General features: G+C 44.5%; 2 protein-coding genes across 10 annotated transcripts in view; both read right to left on the minus strand.

Annotated features, from left to right (window-relative positions):
- The window catches only part of LOC109905043 (guanine nucleotide exchange factor DBS), a 96696-nt gene extending 86280 nt beyond the window's left edge, over window positions 1–10416 (minus strand). For 4 of the 5 annotated variants that reach the window (XM_031800068.1, XM_031800071.1, XM_031800070.1 and 1 more), the window contains exon 1: window positions 9935–10395. In XM_031800068.1, the coding sequence (XP_031655928.1) occupies window positions 9935–10013 (79 nt within the window). In that variant the 5' untranslated portion in view covers window positions 10014–10395. Of the gene's footprint in view, window positions 1–9934 lie in introns of all 5 variants that reach the window. The other variant, XM_031800069.1, reaches the window with a different exon arrangement.
- Window positions 10417–17848: 7432 nt separating this feature from the next.
- LOC109905050 (probable phospholipid-transporting ATPase IH) overlaps window positions 17849–25267 on the minus strand; it is an 80777-nt gene continuing 73358 nt past the window's right edge. For 3 of the 5 annotated variants that reach the window (XR_004204627.1, XR_004204626.1, XR_004204621.1), the window contains 6 exons: window positions 24238–24303; window positions 23798–23901; window positions 23530–23695; window positions 22587–22690; window positions 20024–20264; window positions 17849–19276 (listed from right to left, as the gene is read on the minus strand). Coding sequence is in view for 2 of the 5 variants with exons in the window: in XM_031800114.1 (XP_031655974.1) it covers window positions 22613–22690; window positions 23530–23695; window positions 23798–23901; window positions 24238–24303 (414 nt within the window). In the remaining 3 variants the exon portion in view is untranslated. Of the gene's footprint in view, window positions 19277–20023; window positions 20265–22113; window positions 22458–22586; window positions 22691–23529; window positions 23696–23797; window positions 23902–24237; window positions 24304–25267 lie in introns of those variants that run through there. The other 2 variants (XM_031800114.1, XM_031800111.1) reach the window with 2 other exon arrangements.

Here is a 25267-nt window from a genome sequence, read left to right on the forward strand (position 1 = left end):
CTGTTCCACACACACACACACACACACACACACACACACACACACACACACACACACACACACACACACACACACACACACACACACACACACACACACACACACACACACACACACACACACACACACACACTCCAACACACAGAGCTTAATTCAAAACGCTGAACATTGAAACTCAGTTCCCTGTTTGTCAAGCTTGAGACTGAGTCATGGCTCGAGATGTCTGGGCTAGAATGAAAACATGCCCATCCTGGCAGTCCTCAAGGAATGGGTTGAGAAACACTAATCTAAAACAAGCATGGGCTCCTGGCAACCCTGCTGGTCATAAACCACAGAAACAGGAGTCAAGGTGAAGCTGTTCTGGCTGTGGACAAAATTTGTTTTCCATCTGCCTCAAATCATGCAGGCAGAAAACCAGGAACATTGTCAGACACACTCCCTGTGTTATAATGCTGTAACATGATCTGAAGCCAGTCATTCCCTTCCTATGTAAACCCCATGAGCAGAAATAGAAGCATAGCTATTAAATAGAATTACTAGGCTTTTCATTGTCATGCACATTATCAACCATTTTTTCAGATGATGGCAACTATTATAAGACAGATCAGTTACAGGGTAAATCCATTTGAATTCAATCACCTTTTGACTGCACCCCTTTTCGATTTGAACAAAACCTTCCATACGTATTTGCCTGTTGTAGAAGTGCTCAGAAAGTGACTTTTTGGACCTGAATACCAAAACATTCAATAGATAAAGGTGCACAAAGGGAACCTATTTAGCATAACCCACCATACCATGAGACTTTCATGTCTTCATCCCAGGAAAGAAAAACGGCTAAGATTAATTTAATTTAAAAGTCCAATTTAATCATTTATTTTTTTCATAAAAATGTCTTCTTTTTTTAAACATTAAACATGAATGATCTAAAGATGCGTAAACTCAAACAAAAAATCCATATGGGCACATATGTTGTAGCTTAGTCCCTATTTACATCATCTGAGGTGTTGTGCCCGGGCATCAATTGAGAAACAACATGAGTATTTCAGTTGACATTTGATGGTTGGTGGATCGGGGGCCATCTTTGTGGTTGTCATTACATTTGAACATTTGAATTCTACCGTGTACCAGCTAAATTGCAGTGATATGAAGGGAGAGGTCCATTCTATGAGTTATATTTCTATGACTGAAATCACACCCACCCTGTATTCAAGAGCATGCTGTGCCAACTGATAGCACAACATAAACACCTCAGATTATATCAAATAGGGTCTAAGCTAGTTTTAAGATAATGTTTTTATCAGTGGAGGCTGGTGGGAGGAGCTATAGGAGTACAGGCTCATTGTAATGGCTGGAATGGAATTAATGGAACGGAGTCAAACATGGCAAACATATGGAAACCACGTTTGACTCTGTTCCATTAATTATATTCCAGCCATTACAATGAGCCCGTCCTCCTATAGCTCCTCCCACCAGCCTCCACTGGTTTTTAGATAACTGACAGTAGAGGTTAAAAGATGCCATAGTTCTTCTTAAAAATGTATGACATTAGAAAAATGTTTGACAACCCTGTTTGTAAGCATTTAAATGATATAAAACTCAACCGTTTATCTTTTCAAGCGATGAAGACATGAATGTCTCATGGTATGGTGGGGTAAGCAAAATGGGTAAACTTTGAGCACCTCTATCTATTGAATGTTTTGACATTCAGGTCCAAGAAGTCACTTTCTGACCTCTTCTACCAAGGGCAAACATGTGTGGAAAGCTGTTTTTAAATCATAAGGAATGCTGTCAAAAGTGAATGTACTCAAATAGATTTACCCTGACACAATTATTTAAAAAACATAGTGTTTGTGTGATCGACAGATGTAAGATCTTAATTTGACCAATATTGTCACAGCAAAATAATCCTGCATCAACAGGATTTGAACTTTTAGTCCATAATGTTGCTTGATAAGTTTTTGGTTAGGCTATTAGCTGGTGAAAATGAGGCTACACGAGAAGTGGAAAACTTCTGTGTGTTATTGCAGGTTTTCAGTGAATTTATGTACATCACTAAGCTCATCTGCATTTCCTGCTGCGCATGAAAATTCTCAGCAACAAAAGAGTGATCAAATGAAGATCTTACATTTGTAGATGTGCCAGTGGGTGGATTGACTGTAAGTAGGTCAAATCAGCCAGTTAGGAAATAGAGGAGAGAAGTGATCTCCACACACTCTCTGCTGATTACAACACGTTATATTCCTGATGAGAGAGAGAGAGAGTCTTTCTGCAGCAAGGTGCAGTTCAGATTAGAAATCACAAAGACAAAACTAGAATTTAGTCAGCCAGGGCAGTGTTGTATGGTGTGTGTGCCTGACACACTGCAAGTTGAGTTGAATTGTACAGCGCAGTATACAGACAGTAATAGATGATGACTAAATCTTTATCTCTCGTTGATTCTCTCTCTGCTGTCTACTATGATCAGTGTGAAGGCATGGTTCAGGGCGAGAGGCCTATGTCCTATTTCTCTCTCATGGCCAGAGGGAAATCTCATTCTACCTAACAACAGACAACAAAAAGACTGGTAAAAACAAAAGCTTCATCAAAGACCAGAGAGACAGGTGATTTGTCCAAAGAAACACAGGGAGGTATCTGTCTTTATGTGAGGCAGTCTTGGTCCAGTAATATGAGGTTTGGAAGACCTTGAGGACTAGGAAGGGTGGATCTCCTACCTGTCCATGACTGCTTCCTCTCTGCCATCACACACCTGTCCATGACTCCTTCCTCTCTACAATCACTCACCTGTCTATGACTCCTTCCTCTCTGCCATCACTCACCTGTCCATGACTCCTTCCTCTCTACCATCACCCACCTGTCTGTGACTCCTTCCTCTCTGCCATCACACACCTGTCCATGACTCCTTCCTCTCTGCCATCACTCACCTGTCCATGACTCCTTCCTTTCTACCATCACTCACCTGTCCATGACTCCTTCCTCTCTGCCATCACTCACCTGTCCATGACTCCTACCTCTCTACCATCATTCACCTGTCCATGACTCCTTCCTCTCTACCATCACTCACCTGTCCATGACTCCTTCCTCTCTGCCATCACTCACCTGTCCATGACTCCTTCCTCTCTACCATCACACACCTGTCCATGACTCCTTCCTCTCTACCATCACTCACCTGTCCATGACTCCTTCCTTTCTACCATCACTCACCTGTCCATGACTCCTTCCTCTCTGCCATCACACACCTGTCCATGACTCCTTCCTCTCTGCCATCACTCACCTGTCCATGACTCCTTCCTCTCTGCCATCACACACCTGTCCATGACTCCTTCCTCTCTGCCATCACTCACCTGTCCATGACTCCTTCCTCTCTGCCATCACTCACCTGTCCATGACTCCTTCCTCTCTGCCATCACTCACCTGTCCATGACTCCTTCCTCTCTGCCATCACTCACCTGTCCATGACTCCTTCCTTTCTACCATCACTCGCCTGTCCATGACTCCTTCCTCTCTGCCTTCACATCACACAGCATCCAACCCACACACACATTAACCAAACATGAGCCCCACTAACACAGTAACACCACATATACACACAAACACACACACTCCTCTAAATAACATCTCCAAAGCTTGTATGAATCCATTGAGCTGACGGCCATAACATTGACACGGGTGTTGCCATGGTAACAGTTATATCTGTTCACAGTATTGTCAAGTACAGTAGGATGATATATCACCTCTCTAAGTCTGTCTGGCCAACATCCATCTGACCAATATCTGGAGAGCTGCCTCCTGAGGCCTTAAGCTGATATTATATATTTTACTGTCACATATACCGGAGAGGTGCAGTGAAATGTGTTGTTTTACAGGATCAACCATAATAGTATGGAGCAAATTAAGGTTAAGTGCCTTGCTCAAGGGCACATCAACAGATTTTTCATCTTGTCGGCTCGGGTATTCGAAATGCTCGGGTATACTGGCCCCACGCTCGGCCCAAGTGTGTGTGAAGTGTGTATACTAATTTTGCCAACATTTTTCCCCAAACGGCCCGCCCGGCGAAGGGCGGTGAGTGATTCTATGAGAAACAATGACATACACTCTGAATGACCTAAAGGCATAAATCCCATAATGTTCTTTCACAGTCAGGCCTAACCAATCTGTACTGTGCAGTAGGCTAATAGTAGGCCCACAGTGGAGGTGGCATAATACCCATATAACCTAGTGGTCAAACAGGGAAATGGTTCCAATCATTTTTTCCACCATTCATTTTTCCCATAGGGGATTTTAGAAACACTTACAATAAGGACTGTGTTTCGTGTAGGCTTACCCTGGCGTGATGTTTTGATAACCATGTAAATCTATTTTTTGGGGGGCTTGCCTGTTTTGCATGTTATTTTGGCATTAATACATGTCACAAATCAGTTTGCAAACAATATACAATATATATCATTGAGTTAATAAAGCTGCATACAAACATTGTCTCTTTGTTGTTTTCTTGAGAAGGCAGCTCCAAAGTGCAGGTGTTGCAGTTTAGCTCAGTGCTTTCTGTGGTGGTGGGGCAGGGCAGCAGAAAATAGGAGCGTTGTGCCATGATTGGCTCAGTGTTCTGTCACTCATGGGGACACTACGTCACCGCCAAGTATAAGGGTAGAGCTAAAAAATCCTAGCCTCTTAGGTGCTGCCATAGAGTTTCATTAGTAGCGCCCATCAAAGAAGGCTCAAGGTCATTGGCCACAGATAAAATGTAGTCAAATCACGTTATATCTACAGTAGCTTTGATTGGACTTAGCTAGCAGTCATCATCATGAATAAAGTCGACAATCTACTGGCAAATCCTTTTCATATGAAGATAAATAATTAAGATAAATTAGAGATAAAACTTATCAGTGCTCATCGGCCATTGGACATAAACATTACCCAACAAGTTGCAAATTCAACAATGAGTGGTTTGGAAGGAATCAGTGACAGTGGCTAACCTCAGGCATTGCACCTGGGAAGTCAGGAATAAACGAGCTCCGACTGGGAAAATATGGTTTGAACGGTCATCCAACTCGGAATTGTAAATCTCTTTCTCTTTATTTGATGACAAAATTTGCCCATGAAGGACCACCGCGCCACCTTCCTGAGCACATCACAAAAAGGGGAGTCCAAAAATGTCTTATATGCTGCTGCATAAATGATGTAAAACGCCTGGGAGATATGTAGACTGTAGCTAAGAAGGTAATACTAAGTCTATGTTGTGCAGTAATCTGTTAGTAGCCCATTTGCCTCATCCTAAAAAGGTGGTCTATTTTCACCTCTTAATTTCACCTAACGTTACTGTTCTGACTCAATGGTGCACCTGCAGCCTATAACCTGTTTTTGAAAAATGTCCTCATCTAGTATTGTAAGAGCTTTCATTGTCTGCTTATATGCCCCCTTTATTTATCCTACGGTTGTGACTTGGTGTACATGGAAAATACTGTAAGAGCAGCCCATGTTCTGCATTCTGTCGCTGTACATTTCTAAAGTGCTGAACACAGTTATATTGACTACGTCCATCTTAGCTCGCTCATTAATGTCTTAATCGGAAATACGGAATGCCTCTTATCCGCTCATCGTTCCCTTATGCCATAGTTTGTACATCTCAATTGTCAGTAGAAACTACATTTGTTTAAGCAAGTCAGCCATATCAGCTATGTTTTTTTTAAAGGCAGTAAACGAGGCTGAATGAACTGTTTCGCTGCCAGTGATAAGGATTCACTCCATGGTGCTGAAAAGAAAGCTCTGCTGTTGGGACAGCTTTATGTAGGCCCAGTTTGTGGGCACCGTTTGTCGCCGTTATAGTGCAATCAATGTATTGTTTAGTGCTGTGTCGTGGCTTTGCTGGCATGCATCTAAAACAAATTTGGGGGAGTTTGCCCCTGCAAGATTTACATGCTGGGCCGACATACAAGTTCCTTACTTTTTTCCCCTTCTATTTGCCCTCTTCCATTTTTGTGGTAATGCTGCAATTAATTGGTTGTAATTTTGGGTAGAGCAGACATTTCCATATGTCTGTGTTAGCTGTATGTGTGACATATGGTGGGGCAAAAAAAGTATTTAGTCAGCCACCAATTGTGCATGTTCTCCCACTTAAAAAGATGAGAGAGGCCTGTAATTTTCATCATAGGTACATTTCAACTATGACAGACAATTTTTTTTTTTTATCCAGAAAATCACATTGTAGGACTTTTAATGAATTTATTTGCAAATCATGGTGGAAAATAAGTATTTGGTCACCTACAAACAAGCAAGATTTCTGGCTCTCACAGACCTGTAACTTCTTCTTTAAGAGGCTCCTCTGTCCTCCACTCGTTACCTGTATTAATGGCACCTGTTTGAACTTGTTATCAGTATAAAAGACATCTGTCCACAACCTCAAACAGTCGAACTCCAAACTCCACTATGGCCAAGACCAAAGAGCTGTCAAAGGACACCAGAAACAAAATTGTAGACCTGCACCAGGCTGGGAAGACTGAATCTGCAATAGGTAAGCAGCTTGGTTTGAAAAAAATCAACTGTGGGAGCAATTATTAGGAAATGGAAGACATACAAGACCACTGATAATCTCCCTCGATCTGGGACTCCACGCAAGATCTCACCCCGTGGGGTCAAAATGATCACAAGAACGGTGAGCAAAAATCCCAGAACCACACGGGGGACCTAATGAATGACCTGCAGAGAGCTGGGACCAAAGTAACAAAGCCTACCATCAGTAACACACTACGCCGCCAGGGACTCAAATCCTGCAATGCCCGACGTGTCCCCCTGCTTAAGCCAGTACATGTCCAGGCCCGTCTGAAGTTTGCTAGAGAGCATTTGGATGATCCAGAAGAAGATTGGGAGAATGTCATATGGTCAGATGAAACCAAAATAAAACTTTTTGGTAAAAACTCAACTCGTCGTGTTTGGAGGACAAAGAATGCTGAGTTGCATCCAAAGAACACCATACCTACTGTGAAGCATGGGGGTGGAAACATCATGCTTTGGGGCTGTTTTTCTGCAAAGGGACCAGGACGACTGATCCGTGTAGAGGAAAGAATGAATGGGGCCATGTATCGTGATATTTTGAGTGAAAAACTCCTTCCATCAGCAAGGGCATTGAAGATGAAACGTGGCTGGGTCTTTCAGCATGACAATGATCCCAAACACACCACCCGGGCAACGAAGGAGTGGCTTCGTAAGAAGCATTTCAAGGTCCTGGAGTGGCCTAGCCAGTCTTCAGATCTCAACATCATAGAAAATCTTTTGAGGGAGTTGAAAGTCCGTGTTGCCCAGCAACAGCCCCAAAATATCACTGCTCTAGAGGAGATCTGCATGGAGGAATGGGCCAAAATACCAGCAACAACAGTGTGTGAAAACCTTGTGAAGACAGAAAATGTTTGACCTCTGTCATTGCCAACAAAGGGTATATAACAAAGTATTGAGATAAACTTTTGTTATTGACCAAATACTTATTTTCCACCATACTTTTCAAATAAATTCATTAAAAATCCTACAATGTGATTTCATGTGTGTATGCATGTGCTCGTACGTGTGTGTGTGTGTGTGTGCATGTGCTCCTACATGTGTGTGTTTGTGTATGCATGTGCTCGTACGTGGGTGTGTGTGTGTGTGTGTGTGTACATGCATGTGCTCGTATGTGTGTGTGTGTATGCGTGTGCTCGTACGTGTGTGTGTGCATGCGTGTGCTCGTACGTGTGTGTGTGCATGTGCTCGTACATGTGTGTGTGTGTGTATGCATGTGCTCGTACATGTGTGTGTGTGTGTATGCATGTGCTCGTACGTGGGTGTGTGTGTGTGTGTGTGTGTGTGTGTGTATGCATGTGCTTGTGTGTGTGTGTATGCATGTGCTTGTGTGTGTGTGTTCATACGTGTGTGTGTGTTCCTAGTGCCTGGTCTCAGAGAGCTAGCTAACAGAAATGTGTAACAGCAGGAGGCCAGAGTGTAGGACAGAGTGTCGGCCAGAGTGTAGGCCAGAGTGTAGGCCAGAGTGTAGGCCAGAGTGTAGACCAGAGTGTAGGCCAGAGTGTCGGCCAGAGTGTCGGCCAGAGTGTAGGCCAGAGTGTTGGCCCAACCAGCACGAATCACACTAATAGGATGAGACGGATTGAGAGGATCATTGGCTGTCTAATTACAGGTCATCCTGTGACTAGGGGAGCATCATAAGGATATTAAATCATATCTGATATTATAGGCCTATATACACTGAGTGTACAAAACATTAAGAACTGCTTCCTAATATTGAGTTGCACCCTGTTTTTGCCCTCAGAACAGCCTCAATTTGTCGCGGCAGTGACTCTATAAGGTGTCGAAAACATTCCACAGGGATGCTGGTCCATGTTGACTCCAATGATTCCCACAGTTGTGTGAAGTTGGTTGGATGTCCTTTGGGTGGTGGACCATTCTTGATACACATGGGAAACTGTTGAGCACGAAAAGCCCAGCAGCATTGAAGTTCTTGACACAAACCAGTGCGTCTGGCACCTACTACCATACCCCTTTCAAAGGCACTTAAATATTTTGTCTTGCCGATTCAGCCTCTGAATGGCACACAGACACAATCCATGTCTTATTGTCTCAAGGCTTAACAATCCTTCTATAGCCTGTGTCCTCCCCTTCATCTACACTGATTTAAAGGGATTTAACAATCCTTCTATAGCCTGTCTCCTCCCCTTCATCTACACTGATTTAAAGGGATTTAACAATCCTTCTATAGCCTGTCTCCTCCCCTTCATCTACACTGATTTAAAGGGATTTAACAATCCTTCTATAACCTGTCTCCTCCCCTTCATCTACACTGATTTAAAGGGATTTAACAATCCTTCTATAACCTGTCTCCTCCCCTTCATCTACACTGATTTAAAGGGATTTAACAATCCTTCTATAACCTGTCTCCTCCCCTTCATCTACACTGATTTAAAGGGATTTAACAATCCTTCTATAACCTGTCTCCTCCCCTTCATCTACACTGATTTAAAGGGATTTAACAATCCTTCTATAACCTGTCTCCTCCCCTTCATCTACACTGATTTAAAGGGATTTAACAAGTGACATCAATAAGGGATCATAGCTTCGTCAAACTATGTCATGGAAAGAGCATCCGTAATGTTTTGTACACGCAGTGTAAGTACAGACACTCACATTTGAGTCATTTAGCAGACACTCTTATCCAGAGAGACTTACAGGTGAAAGTAGGGTTAAGTGCTGTGCTCAAGAGCACATCAGATTTTTCACCTAATCAGATCGAGGATTCGAACCAGCAACCTTTTGTTTACTAGCCCAACACTTCTAACCCGCTAGGCTACTTAAATCTTTCAACATAAAACCACACAGTCTCTGGCGTTTTTAGAGACCTGACTATCGTAGGAAGGAATGTCAGAGATGTTATGTATATGTCAAATATAGATAAGATGCTGGGAGATACTGACGTGAAGCGACAAGATGTGAAGCATCTGGTCTCCTACTACAGTCCTACACGATTACTGGTGTCAAAATGTACCACATCTTCATACTTGGAACTTCAGAGTGGTGAAAGAAATGGTGTAAACGGGTGATTGAGTTTCCCTAATGAGACCTATCTGCCGTGGTTATGCCGTCATACAGTAATTACTATGTAATACAGGTATCTACAATAACAATCAAGCCTACTCATCTAGTTCTCTATTCAACCAATCAGCCAATCTATTCCTTATTGCAGTATCCCAGAGCTGCAGGGGTTCTGATGATTTAGGTCAATATCACACGACACACAGACACACATTACATTTTAGCTCCAAAACACAGCGTCACAGAACATAGCTTCAGTAAGTGCCCTCCCACACTGATCGGTGCATCATTGACAAGAATGACATATGGTTTACATACATATTATTTACATACAGGCATTCCTATAGATAGCCATACTGTGGACACATACCAACATTTTGGATGACCAGTCTGAGTCTTTCTAGCATCGTTCCAAGGGCCATCTCCTCCGTCTTCATCCACAGCATCATCCTCAGGAGGGGGAACGGGAGCCCGGCTACCCAGAGAAGGGACTCCGTGGCTGGGGATAGATGGAGCCTGCCTGTGTGTATGTCTGGTGCTCCAAACAGCCGATGCTGTGGAGGAGGGAGCGAGGGGGACTGGCGCAGCTGCTTAGCCAAAGGGAGAGGAGGCAAGAGGGGGATACTGCAGAGTTACTAGCCCAGGGTAAGGATTCTACGGAGGGGGAGAAAGAGACGAGAGGTGTGCCTGGCTGGCTGACTCACACTGCATATGGTGTGGATGGAGTGAGAGATGCTGCAGAAAGGTGAGAGAAGCAAGGGATGTTTCAGAGAGAAGAGAGGATGCTGGCTGCAGAGAGGGGATGGGGAGGATGCTGAAGCTGTGATAGATGCAGACGTCCCCGGCTGCACTGATGGAGAGATGCAGAGTGGGGGATGCCAGCAGTGGAGAAGGGAAGGAGGAAAGGAGGAGGGGAGGACACTGAACATGTACGCATGCAACCTTCAGTAGCAACATGCGCATGCAGACCTAGAGAGAAGGAGTGAAGAGGGGGGATTGCAGGCATGTCCAATTTTTGCAGACGCACACACACACACAGGGAGGGAGACAGAGAGGGAAAGAGACAGCAAAGGAGACAGAGAGAGGGAAAGAGAGAGGGAGGGAGACAGAGGGAGGGAAAGGGAGAGGGAGGGAGACAGAGAGAGGGAAAGAGACAGGGAGACAGAGAGAGGGAAAGAGAAAGGGAGGGAGACAGAGAGAGGGAAAGAGAAGGGGAGGGAGACAGAGAGAGGGAAAGAGACAGGGAGACAGAGAGAGGGAGGGAGACAGAGAGAGGAAAAGAGAGAGGGAGGGAGACAGAGAGAGGGAAAGAGACAGGGAGGGAGACAGAGAGAGGGAAAGAGACAGGGAGGGAGACAGAGAGAGGGAAAGAGAGAGGGAGGGAGACAGAGAGAGGGAAAGAGAAAGGGAGGGAGACAGAGAGAGGGAAAGAGACAGGGAGGGAGACAGAGAAAGGGAAAGAGAGGGAGGGAGACAGAGAGAGGGAAATGGACAGGGAGGGAGACAGAAAGAGGGAAAGAGACAGGGAGGGAGACAGAGAGAGGGAAAGAGACAGGGAGGGAGACAGAGAGAGGGAAAGAGAGAGGGAGGGAGACAGAGAGAGGGAAAGAGAAAGGGAGGGAGACAGAGAGAGGGAAAGAGACAGGGAGGGAGACAGAGAAAGGGAAAGAGAGAGGGGGACAGAGAGAGGGAAAGAGAGAGGGAGGGATACAGAGAGAGGGAAAGAGACAGGGAGGGAAACAGAAAGGGAAAGAGAGAGGGAGGGAGACAGAGATAGGGAAAGAGAGAGGGAGGAAAGAGGGAGGGAGGGAGACAGAGAGGGAAAGAGAGAGGGAGGGAGACAGAGAGAGGGAAAGAGAGAGGGAGGGAGACAGAGAGAGTGAAAGAGGGGGGGGAGACAGAGAGAGGGAAAGGGAGGGAGACAGAGAGAGGGAAAGAGAAAGGGAGGGAGACAGAGAGAGGGAAAGAGACAGGGAGACAGAGAGAGGGAAAGAGAGAGGGAGGGAGACAGAGAGAGGGAAGAGACAGGGAGGGAAACAGAAAGGGAAAGAGAGAGGGAGGGAGACAGAGATAGGGAAAGAGAGAGGGAGGAAAGAGAGAGGGAGGGAGACAGAGAGAGGGAAAGAGAGAGGGAGGAAAGAGAGAGGGAGGGAGACAGAGAGAGGGAAAGAGAGAGGGAGGGAGACAGAGAGAGGGAAAGAGAGAGGGAGGGAGACAGAGAGAGGGAAAGAGAGGGAGGGAGACAGAGAGAGGGAAAGAGAGAGGGAGACAGAGAGAGGGAAAGAGAGAGGGAGGGAGACAGAGAGAGGGAAAGAGACAGGGAGGGAAACAGAAAGGGAAAGAGAGAGGGAGGGAGACAGAGATAGGGAAAGAGAGAGGGAGGAAAGAGAGAGGGAGGGAGACAGAGAGGGAAAGAGAGAGGGAGGGAGACAGAGAGAGGGAAAGAGAGAGGGAGGGAGACAGAGAGAGGGAAAGAGAGGGAGGGAGACAGAGAGAGGGAAAGGGAGGGAGACAGAGAGAGGGAAAGAGAAAGGGAGGGAGACAGAGAGAGGGAAAGAGACAGGGAGACAGAGAGAGGGAAAGAGAGAGGGAGGGAGACAGAGAGAGGGAAAGAGACAGGGAGGGAAACAGAAAGGGAAAGAGGGAGGGAGGGAGACAGAGATAGGGAAAGAGAAAGGGAGGGAGACAGAGAGAGGGAAAGAGACAGGGAGACAGAGAGAGGGAAAGAGACAGGGAGACAGAGAGAGGAAAAGAGAGAGGGAAGGAGACAGAGAGAGGGAAAGAGACAGGGAGGGAGACAGAGAGAGGGAGGGAGACAGAGAGAGGGAAAGGGAGAGGGAGGGAGACAGAGAGAGGGAAAGAGACAGGGAGACAGAGAGAGGGAAAGAGAAAGGGAGGGAGACAGAGAGAGGGAAAGAGAAAGGGAGGGAGACAGAGAGAGGGAAAGAGAAAAGGGGGAGACAGAGATAGGGAAAGAGACAGGGAGACAGAGAGAGGGAAAGAGACAGGGAGACAGAGAGAGGGAAAGAGAGAGGGAGGGAGACAGAGAGAGGGAAAGAGACAGGGAGGGAAACAGAAAGGGAAAGAGAGAGGGAGGGAGACAGAGAGAAGGAAAGAGAGAGGGAGGGAGACAGAGAGAGGGAAAGAGTGAGGGAGGGAGACAGAGAGAGGGAAAGAGACAGGGAGGGAGACAGAGAGAGGGAAAGAGGCAGGGAGGGAGACAGAGAAAGGGAAAGAGAGAGGGAGGGAGACAGAGAGAGGGAAAGAGAGAGGGAGGGAGACAGAGAGAGGGAAAGAGAGAGGGAGGGAGACAGGGAGACAGAGAGAGGGAGGGAGACAGAGAGAGGGAAAGAGACAGGGAGACAGAGAGGGAGGGAGACAGGGTGGGAGACAGAGAGAGGGAAAGAGAGAGGGAGGGAGACAGGGTGGGCAGGTAGAGAAAAGTAAAAGGAGAAAAAGATTAAAGGTTTACCTCATCCTTATTAACAACATGATGATTCATTCTCTGGGGTTGTTTTCTAAACGGCCTCTGGGATTAGCTGTTCTCTATCACCACCATGTGGCCACTCTGTGTCATTACAACCCATTACTGCAGTGCAGAGACACAGGACACTAGGCCCTTCAACCTCGTCAGGTCACCTATATCCTTCAATAAGAATGCAGATAATGTGACATATAGGAAGACAGGATGGAGTTCGACAAACCGGTGAGTTTTATAATTTCTTTATTACAAGCAGAATGACATCACAGAGCTTTTCCCTCATTCGCTACAGATAGCCAGGCAAAATGTCAACAGATGAACATATTTTAAAATCTTTGTAGAAAAACAACCTTGAAAACGGCTCATGAATACAAACAGTACTGTAGGTTTCTATGTGATACAGCATACTGTTTACCTTTAGAGAGCACAGTATAGCAGTTGACGTTACAATTCATTTGTGAGAGTATCACAAGTTCAGAAGCAGTATGGTGAGACACTTGGAGCTGTGCTGATAATGTGTTTATAAAAGAAGTGGACATTCTGGTCAGCGACAGTCACAGGACTGGTGTGTTTAACCAATGAGAGACAGAGACAGTATTCATTGACTAATAACATATTCATTTTCAATATTCATTGACTAATCAAGTATTTGGTCACTTATGTGACTGTGATCTTGAAAACAAAAATGTAACACAAAATATTTTATGAGACGAGTGATGGGAGACTACATAGAATTATAATCTCTGTGGGTGACTACATAGAATTATAATCTCTGTGGGTGACTACATAGAATTATAATCTCTGTGGGTGACTACATAGAATTATAATCTCTGTGGGTGACTACATAGAATTATAATCTCTGTGGGTGACTACATAGAATTATAATCTCTGTGGGTGACTACATAGAATTATAATCTCTGTGGGTGACTACATAGAAATATAATCTCCGTGGGTGACTACATAGAAATATAATCTCCGTGGGTGACTACATAGAAATATAATCTCTGTGGGTGACTACATAGAAATATAATCTCTGTGGGTGACTACATAGAATTATAATCTCTGTGGGTGACTACATAGAAATATAATCTCTGTGGGTGACTACATAGAATTATAATCTCTGTGGGTGACTACATAGAAATATAATCTCTGTGGGTGACTACATAGAATTATTATCTCTGTGGGTGACTACATAGAAATATAATCTCTGTGGGTGACTACATAGAAATATAATCTCTGTGGGTGACTACATAGAAATATAATCTCTGTGGGTGACTACATAGAAATATAATCTCTGTGGGTGACTACATAGAAATATAATCTCTGTGGGTGACTACATACAAATATAATCTCTGTGGGTGACTACATAGAAATATAATCTCTGTGGGTGACTACATAGAAATATAATCTCTGTGGGTGACTACATACAAATATAATCTCTGTGGGTGACTACATAGAAATATAATCTCTGTGGGTGACTACATAGAAATATAATCTCTGTGGGTGACTACATAGAAATATAATCTCTGTGGGTGACTACATAGAAATATAATCTCTGTGGGTGACTACATAGAAATATAATCTCTGTGGGTGACTACATACAAATATAATCTCTGTGGGTGACTACATACAAATATAATCTCTGTGGGTGACTACATACAAATATAATCTCTGTGGGTGACTACATAGAATTATAATCTCTGTGGGTGACTAGCCTACTCATGAGAATCAGGTCACTTACAGTAGCAGAAAGTGGGAGTCACTATCATCTAAACGTCTTCAGAGGGTTTATTCTGTGGAAAAACCTTTTCATTTGGGTTGTTACAAAAAGCAAAAGCAAAAGGATAAATATATAAGAGTTGAAATAAAGTCTTCTCCCCTGGATCAAACACTAGCAAAAGAACAATCAACAAAAATAATGTGTATTTTCAATCAAATTAATAAGATAACAATATAATCAGAATCAGAATCAGAATAATGTGACATGATTTGACCTCCCATCCAATGATTTGACACAGTAACACAAACAGTGAAAACTCTCCCCATAAGCAGCAGTCTGAGTTTGTCCCAGACAAAAACATCAAAACACCAGCCCAATTCTGATCATTTTCCCATGAATTGGTCTTTTGACCAATCACATCAGATCTGATGTGAAAAGATCTGATGTGATTGGTCAAAAGACCAATTCGTGGAAAAATGATCAGAACATCATTGTCTGAATGTGTAGCTGGGACAAATTCAGACTGCACCCAACCAAATGGGTGTAGTCATAAACAAACATAAAACCTGAACACTGAACTTTAAAACCCCCCCCAAAACCGACAGAGTGGTGCCCTGTTGCAAAGACAACACGAGACACAATGTCTACTGTATAGAGATATTTGTTGTATGTGTCAGCACTCAGCAGACCAATGAACATACAAATATGCTTATGAATCCAATGACTTTCAGAGTCTCTCACTAACACCATAGATGTCACTAACACCACAGATGTCACTATCACCACAGATGTCATTAACACCACAGATGTCACTAACACCACAGATGTCACTAAACACCACAGATGTCATTAACACCACAGATGTCACTAAACACCACAGATGTCACTAACACCACAGATGTCACTATAACCACAGATGAGCTTGGAAAAAGGCAGATGTTTCACCTCAGACTTTTACATGTTAGAAACGTGGAAAATAGATGAATTCAACATCATCTACAATCATTTACATAGAGCATGTGGCGAACCAATCATATCATTCATATGACATTCTAGAAAGATGGATTTGATTGTGACTGCGCTGTTTGATTCAAGTCTTTGCATTCATTTTTTTAAATGTATTCCCCAAACCCCTAACACTGCCCCCCCCCCCAAATACATATATCCATTAGTTTAAGTTACATCCATACATGGTAAACAACCTGCATTCATAATATATACCACGTAAAATATCTCAGTTCATAATCGAACAGATATGAAAAGCCATAACCTGGTGCGATACAGATATACCATTCTAGAGTACGGACAAGAACCTTTAAAAAACGGAACTAACACAGTCTTTAGACAACATAGCATAATGCAAGCATCACTGAACAATGAGCCATTAAAACATCCATGAAGGAGCCCTATCAGTCTGTGTACAGGGCATAGATATCGGTCTGACTCATAGGTCTGACCCAAACAGAGTGCTGTGACGGTGTATGGCCACATTGTATACAAAGTTGAAGACGGAAGTTTACATACACCTTAGCTCAGTTTTTCACAATTCCTGACATTTAATCTTAGTAAAAATTCCCTGTTTTAGGTCAGTTAGGATCTCCACTTTATTTTAAGAATGTGAAATGTCAGAATAATAGTAGAGAAAATTATTTATTTCAGCTTTTATTTCTTTCATCACATTCCCAGTGTGTCAGAAGATTACATGCACTCAATTAGTATTTGGTAGCATTGCCTTTAAATGGTTTAACTTGGGTCAAACGTTTCGGGTAGCCTTTCACAAGCTTCCCACAATAAGTTGGGTGAATTTTGGCCCATTCCTCCTGACAGAGCTGGTGTAACTGAATCAGGTTTGTAGGCCTCCTTGCTCACACACGCTGTTTCAGTTCTGCTCAGAAATGTTCTATGGGATTGAGGTCAGGGCTTTGTGATGGCCACTAAAATACCTTGACTTTGTTGTCCTTAAGCTATTTTGCCACAACTTTGGAAGTATGCTTGGGGTCATTGTCCACTTGGAAGACCCATTTGAGACCAAGCTTTAACTTCCTGACAGATGTCTTGAGATGCTGCTTCAATATATCCACATAATTTTCCTACCTCATGATTCCATCTATTTTGTGAAGTGCACCAGTCCCTCCTGCAGCAAAGCACCCCCACAACGTGATGCTGCCACCCCCGTGCTTCACGGTTGGGATGGTGTTCTTCGGCTTGCAAGCATCTCCCTTTTTCCTCCAAACATAACGATGGTCATTATGGCCAAACAGTTAAATTTTTGTTTCATCAGACAAGAGAACATTTCTCAAAATAGTACGATCTTTGTCCCCATGTGCAGTTGCAAACCGTAATCTGGCTTTTTTATGACGGTTTTGGAGCAGTGGCTTCTTCCTTGCTGAGCGGCCCTTCAGGTTATAGCGATATAGGACTCATTTTACTGTGGATATAGATACTTTGTACCTGTTTCCTCCAGCATCTTCACAAGGTCCTTTGCTGTTGTTCTGGGATTGATTTGCACTTTCGCACCAAAGTACGTTCATGTCTAGGAGACAGAAGGCGTCTCCTTCCTGAGCGGTATGATGGCTGCGTGGTTACATGGTGTTTATACTTGCGTACTATTGTTTTTACAGATGAATGTGGTACCTTCAGGCATTTGGAAATTGCTCCCAAGGATGAACCAGACTTGTGGAGGTCTACAATTTTTTTCTGAGGTCTTGGCTGATTTCGTTTGATTTTCCCATGATGTCAAGCAAAGAGGCACTGAGTTTGAAGGTAGGCCATGAAATACATCCACAGTCACACCTCCAATTGACTCAAATTATGTCAATTAGCCTATCAGAAGCTTCTAAAGCCATGACATCATTTTCTGGAATTTTCCAAGCTATTTAAAGGCACAGTCAACTTAGTGTATAAAAACTTCTGACCCACTGGAATTGTGATACAGTGAATTATAAGTGAAATAATCTGTCTGTAAACAATTGTTGGAAAAATGACTTGTATCATGCACAAAGTAGATGTCCTAACCAACTTGCCAAAACTATAGTTTGTTAACAAGAAATTTGTGGAGTGGTTGAAAAATAGTTTTATTGACTCCAAGCTAAGTGTATGTAAACTTCCAAATTCAGCTGTATATACATACGCACGCACGCACGCACACACACACACACACACACACACACACACACACGCAGTGAATAACAGATGTCTTTCTCCCCAGAACATTTTGCGAAGCAACTCCTGTTATTTCAACAAAATGAGTATATTTGAGAGACAGAGAAAAAGAAGAAGACAGAGACAGTTAATAAAATAGAAACAGAAAAGTCTGGTCCTTTTCATACACAATTCTTTAGTGTAGAAGGGACGCACATTCACACACTGAACACCTCCGTGTGTTCAGTGTTTAACACCACTGGTGTCAACGTTGGATTCAAGTATTTTAACATGGATTATAGAGTAGCAGAACAGAGTAGAGGTGTGGACTGGACTGGGATCAGGACCACACTGAAATGGGATGGACAGGACTGGGATCAGGACCACACTGAAATGGAATGGACAGGACTGGGATCAGGACCACACTGAAATGGAATGGACAGGACTGGGATCAGGACCACACTGAAATGGGATGGACAGGACTGGGATCAGGACCACACTGAAATGGAATGGACAGGACTGGGATCAGGACCACACTGAAATGGAATGGACAGGACTGGGATCAGGACCACACTGAAATGGGATGGACAGGACTGGGATCAGGACCACACTGAAATGGGATGGACAGGACTGGGATCAGGACCACACTGAAATGGGATGGACAGGACTGGGATCAGGACCACACTGAAATGGAATCTACAGGACTGGGATCAGGACCACACTGAAATGGGATGGTAAGACTGGGATCAGGACCACACTGAAATGGAATGGACTGGGATCAGGACCACACTGAAATGGGATGGACAGGACCGGTGGGAGGCAGATTGGGGGAGGGGTGTATCTGAATGGCTGACTATGCACATGGTGAATTGTGTGAAGATGTTTTATGTTTTTCAGTATGTGTGAATTATTTTGCAAATGTGTGTGTGTGTGTGTTTGCATTGTTTATGAGTGGAATACAAATCCTTCCACATCCATGGTAAGCTGTAAATTTAGATCACATTGGTCTCTGTGTGTGTGCACATCTTTTGTGAACACATCGTTTTGTGTGTACACACATTAGCCTGCGTGTGTGTGAGTGTGTGTCACACAAAGGTCTCTGGCCCCGGTGTGTAGTAGGCAAAGCCAGCCCCTGAGAGGCGGAGCATGTAGGGGCTGAGGGTGCAGCGGTCTGCCCCGCCCCAATCAGTCCAGTGGGCCAATAGTAGTTTGTGGGGGAAGGACTCAGACCTGCGGAGTGGGAGGGGCATCGGAACCCTGATGTGGAGGCGGGAGGAGTCAGTACACTTCCGTTTGGAGGAAGGGCCAGAAGGGCATGGGAGCACGGGGATCAACTCTGCTACACTGCCCTGCAACAGCTTGTCAACGTCCTGGAGAAGGAGGGAAGGAGAGAATGGAGAAAAACAGAGGGAGTGTTTAGATCACTGAAAATAGCCTAGTCTGTTTCAGGTTGAACTCACATTCAGATGATCAGCATGCAATGAAAATGAAACATTCACACACATGCTGTATCATCTTCTAGCACCAGAGGTCAGTGTTCCTCATCCAAATGGCCACTAATGTTGCCTGATGTTTCAGTGTACAGAATAATAATCAATGCCATTGTTTTGCCTGTGTGTTAAACTTTATCTCCATGTTTAAGATACCAAATGTATTTATTTGTAAAAAATTGCAATGATATCATTGTCTCTGACCCCCGTGTTGGAATAGACAGTATGAGAGTGATCCAATAATAAGACAGAGCTCATCCACCTTACAGCAGCTCTCAGCAGGACAGAAGGAAAGCCAGAAAATGTCTCTGTTGCATCCCAAGAGAGTTTACAATATAGTACCAAGCCAAGCAAGTCACCCTGACCCTCCAGACAAACCACCCGAAGAAAATCATGACAATCAAACCACCCAGACAGCTCCATGCGTTGCATTCCACAATTGTGATTTGTCCCAAGTGAGCAAGCCTCTCAGCACAGTAGACCAGCTAGCATCGGTGAAGACCCTCTAACAGGAAATAAAATGCCCCCCAAACTATCATCACCCCTCCAGAACCACAGTGCAACAGGCAGCCATATTAGCAGCATTGCCACTCTTGACATATTCTGTGGCCATTGGCGTTCACTTACCTTAGCAACCCTAGGTCTCTGATGGGGAATGGTCTAGGGGATGGCTGAGCAGGTAGTTAGGGTTGTGTGACATCATGGAGTCATATGTCCTGGTAGCTTGCACCCATCCACCTCCTCTGTCCCCCTCACAGGTCCTAGCAGTGCAAAGCATGTCTCTCTCACTGCCTCCACCTCCATCAACAGGACTGGCGCCCAGGGCAGAGGACGCACTCCCCTCACACACCCCATTAGCCTTCACCCTCTGTGGGCAAACAGTAGGGTGAGCAGGGGTCAGGGGTCAGGAGGTTCTAAATAGAAGGCATGCGGTGAACCACTGCACTGTAACAAACTGTATTTTACATGTAATGATAGCTCTTCAACTTCCCAGTGTCCTGCTGCCTGCTGAGGATTACTCCAGTTAGCATTTGGATGGAATAACACATTCATGTACATTTTATACATCAATATACAGTAGATACATTTGAACAGCATCCATAGAGGAACAGGAAGAGAAGAGATGCTGAATATGGTACTGGGTGAGATTGTTAGACTAGCAGGATGCTAACAGAAGGCTCAAAATTAGTACAACCTGTTATCAGCTGTAGCATGGTCAGCAGTAGCATACAGTGGGGAGAACAAGTATTTGATACACTGCCGATTTTGCAGGTCTGTAATTTTTTTATCATAGGTAGTACACTTCAACTGTGAGAGATGGAATCTAAAACAAAAACCTCAGAAAATCACATTATACATAAGTATTTGATACATCACAAAAGCAGAACTTAATATTTGGTACAGAAACCTTTGTTTGAACTTAATATTTGGTACAGAAACCTGTGTTTGCAATTACAGAGATCATACGTTTCCTGTAGTTCTTGACCAGGTTTGCACACACTGCAGCAGGGATTTTGGCCCACTCCTTCATACAGAACTTATCCAGATCCTTCAGGTTTCGGGGCTGTCGCGGGGCAATACGGACTTTCAGCTCGCTCCAAAGATTTTCTATTGGGTTCAGGTCTGGAGACTGGCTAGGCCACTCCAGGACCTTGAGATGCTTCTTACGGAGCCACTCCTTACTTGCCCTGGCTGTGTGTTTCGGGTCGTTGTTATGCTGGAAGACCCAGCCACGACCCATCTTCAATGCTCTTACTGAGGGAAGGAGGTTGTTGGCCAAGATCTCGTGATACATGGCCCCATCCATCCTCCCCTCAATACGGTGCAGTCGTCCTGTCCCCTTTGCAGAAAAGCATCCCCAAAGAATGATGTTTCCACCTCCATGCTTCACGGTTGGGATGGTGTTCTTGGGGTTGTACTCATCCTGCTTCTTCCTCCAAACACGGCAAGTGGAGTTTAGACCAAAAAGCTCTATTTTTGTCTCATCAGACCACATGACCTTCTCCCATTCCTCCTCTGGATCATACAGCTGGTCATTGGCAAACTTGAGACAGGCCTGGACATGCATTGGCTTGAGTAGGGGGACCTTGCGTGCGCTGCAGGATTTTAATCCATGACGGCGTAGTGTGTTACTAATGGTTTTCTTTGAGACTGTGGTCCCAGCTCTCTTCAGGTCATTGACCAGGTCCTGCCGTGTAGTTCTGGGCTGATCCCTCACCTTCCTCGTGATCATTGATGCCCCACGAGGTGGGATCTTGCATGGAGCCCCAGACCGAGGGTGATTGACCGTTATCTTGAACTTCTTCCATTTTCTAATAATTGCGCCAACAGTTGTTCCCTTCTCACCAAGCTGCTTGCCTATTGTCGTGTAGCCCATCCCAGCCTTGTGCAGGTCTACAATTTTATCCCTGATGTCCTTACACAGCTCTCTGGTCTTGGGCATTGTGGAGAGGTTGGAGTCTGTTTGATTGAGTGTGTGGACAGGTGTCTTTTATGCAGGTAAGGAGTTTAAATAGGTGCAGTTAATACAGGTAATGAGTGGAGAACAGGAGGGCTTCTTAAAAAAAACGAACAGGTCTGTGAGACCCAGAATTCTTACTGGATGGTAGGTGATCAAATACTTATGTCATGCAATAAAATGCTAATGAATTACTTAAAAATCATACAATGTGATTTTCTGTATTTTTGTTTTAGATTCCATCTCTCACATTGAAGTGTACCTATGATAAAAATGACAGACCTTTACATGCTTTGCAAGTAGGAAAACCTGCAAAATCGGCAGTGTATCAAATATTTGTTCTCCCCACTGTATATAGCAGTGTGAATGATAGTATTGTCTGGTAATTTAGTTGAATTGTTTGAAATGGAAGCCCTGGATGGTGAGAGCCCTGGATGGTGAGAGCCCTGGATGGTGAGAGCCCTGGATGGTGAGAGCCCTGGATGGTCAGAGCCCTGGATGGTGAGAGCCCTGGATGGTGAGAGCCCTGGATGGTGAGAGCCCAGGATGGTGAGAGCCCTGGATGGTGAGAGCCCTGGATGGTGAGAGCCCTGGATGGGAACACTACAGTGATTGTGATTGAAAGTTGGGAGTTAATGTTGAAACACTGATTTAACTGAATGAAGGTGGACCACTGACGTCATTTTGACATTGGCACATGCCACCATGCACATCAAGTGTTTAAAAGGTCACCTCCTCCTCTGACGTCTCTCGGCCAATCAGAAACTCAATCTGCTATCGGACTGAGAAAGCACGAAGATGGTGGACGGCTCCACGGTAAGGCACGGGCGATTGGACTGTCATTGCCCCAGGTAACGGGTCAGAGGGCGGAGGTTACAGGAAGAGGAGTGGAGGATTGGAGGAGGGAGACAGAGAGATAGAAAGGGAAAGGGGGACGGTGGTGGGTTCAATTAGGAAGCAAAGCAGAGAGAGGGGAAGAGGAAAGAAATCCGTTAGATTTAGCTTCAGATCCGTTTCCCAAATGTACATCTAAAAAGGATTGGATAGGTATAAGCAATATGATATGCTTCATCTTGCCTTCTGATAGGCTGGGTGTAATCTTCACCATTTTGCTCACACCTATGCAACGGTGTCAGATCTACAGGAGTACTAAGGGTCTATTTGGAATTCAGCACTTGAATCACAGGAAGCAGGACATTCAGCTAAGCGGTGACAGGAAGTAGTAATATCAGATGAAAGGAGGGGACAGTTTACAGTGTTGGTTAACACAGGGTCAATCTTTTACGACATGGGTGTCAAACTAAATTTCTCTGCGGGCCGCATTTAGTCTTCACCAGACTGGAGGGCCGCACTTAAATTGGATTATATTTCCTCTGTGTCAAAATTTGATTCGCTTTTAGTCATTTCAATGTCGACAAAATGACTCAAACCACTCGCGGGCCAGATCCGGCCTTGAGATTGACACCTGTTTTAGGAGTTTTAGTACTGAGTCGTCTGGCATGTGTGAGGCAGCTGTACCTGGATACTTTTGGTCAGTAGAGAAGGTATTTTTGATGTGATTATACGTGTAGGTCTACATACTATCTACTGTACATATTGAGGGCCGCAATCAAATGACTCTTCAATTAACTGGTGCAGTTGTGTTTCCTGAGCTGTGGTCAAGTTGTGGTCCTACCTGTGCAAGATGGGTGGCGGTGGGCCACAGTGTTCTGCAGAGGACCTTCTTGACCACATCAGGCAGCAGGCTGACCATAATGAGCAGGATGATGCCTAGCCAAGCCGGACCGCTGGACAACATCTGCATGAACACATAGTACATCCTCTGGTAGTTCAGGAAAGGCCTGGAGGGAGGGGAGAGGATCTAGTTATTTTATATCTATGTTTAAGGGAAATGAATAATGTACAGAGTAAGAAGCAGTCAGTTGTAAGAATGAGAGGCCTACCAGATGATGCCTCCCCAGAGCAGTGAGAAGATGACATAAAAAAGCAGGGAGCCCCAGATGACAAAGTGGTTGATCCAGGTCCAGTGGTGTGTGTCCAAGGCAAGCTGCAACACACACACACACACACACACACACACACACACACACACACACACACACACACACACACACACACACACACACACACACACACACACACACACACACACACACACACACACACACACACACACACACACAGGACACACACAGGACACACACACACACACAATCCATCAGTCCATAGTAACACCTCCAGGGCTTACAGCTCTAACGATTGTAGAGAAAGTCTAGTCAATCTATTATCTCACAGACATATACATGCAAAGAGATGATTCAATCCACTATTATCAGATTCACTCAGTCTCTTACTCCTTCACACGGTGTAAACACATACACACCTTGAGCGTGACCGTGAACACCAGCACTGTAAAGACGAGAGTCCCGAAAGTCCAGTTCCCAAACATCTAGAGAAGAACAGAGAGTGAGCAGGAAGTCAGCCACACCTCATCAGGAACACATTTCATCCATCCTTTACACAGGGCATTCGGAAAGTATTCAGACCCCTTGACTTGTTCCACATTTTGTTATGTTACAGCCTCATTCTAAAATGGATTGTATACATTTTCACAATACCCCATGACAGAGCAATAACTGGTTTTTAGAACTGTTTGCAAAATGAAAAACTGAAATACTTTATTTACTATAACTATTCAGACCCTTTGCTATGAGACTCGAAATTGAGTTCAGGTGCATCATGTTTCCATTGATGATCCTTGAGATGTTTCTATAACTTGATTGGAGTCCAATTGTGGTAAATTCAATTGATTGGGCATTATTTGGAAAGGCACACACCTCTCTATATAAGGTCACACAGTTGACAGTGCATGTCAGAGCGAAAACCAAACCATGAGGTCGAAGGAATTGTCCGTAGAGCTCAGAGACAGGATCGTGTCAAGGCACAGATCTGGGGAAGGGTACCAAAACATTTCTGCAGCATTGAAGGTCCCCAAGAACACAGTGGCAAACTGAGCAATCGGGGGAGAAAGGCCTTGGTCAGGCAGGTGACCATGAAACCGATGATCACAGAGCTCCAGAGTTCCTCTGTGGAGATGGGAGAACCTTCCAGAAGGACATCCATTTATGCAGCAATCAGACCTTTATGGTAGAATGGCCAGACGGAAGACTCTCCTCAGTAAAAGGCACATGGCAGCCCACTTGGAGTTTGCCAAAAGGCACATAAAGGACTCTCAGACCACGAGAAACAACATTGAACTCTTTGTCCTGAATGCCAAGCAAGTCTGGAGGAAACCTGGCACCATCCCTAAGGTGAAATATGGTGGTGGCAGCATCATGCTGTGGGGATGTTTTTCAGCAGCAGGGACTGGGAGACTAGTCCGGATCGAGGGAAAGATGAATGGAGCAAAGTAC

This window comes from Oncorhynchus kisutch, linkage group LG2 (assembly GCF_002021735.2).
Source record: "Oncorhynchus kisutch isolate 150728-3 linkage group LG2, Okis_V2, whole genome shotgun sequence".
NCBI lineage: Eukaryota > Metazoa > Chordata > Actinopteri > Salmoniformes > Salmonidae > Oncorhynchus > Oncorhynchus kisutch.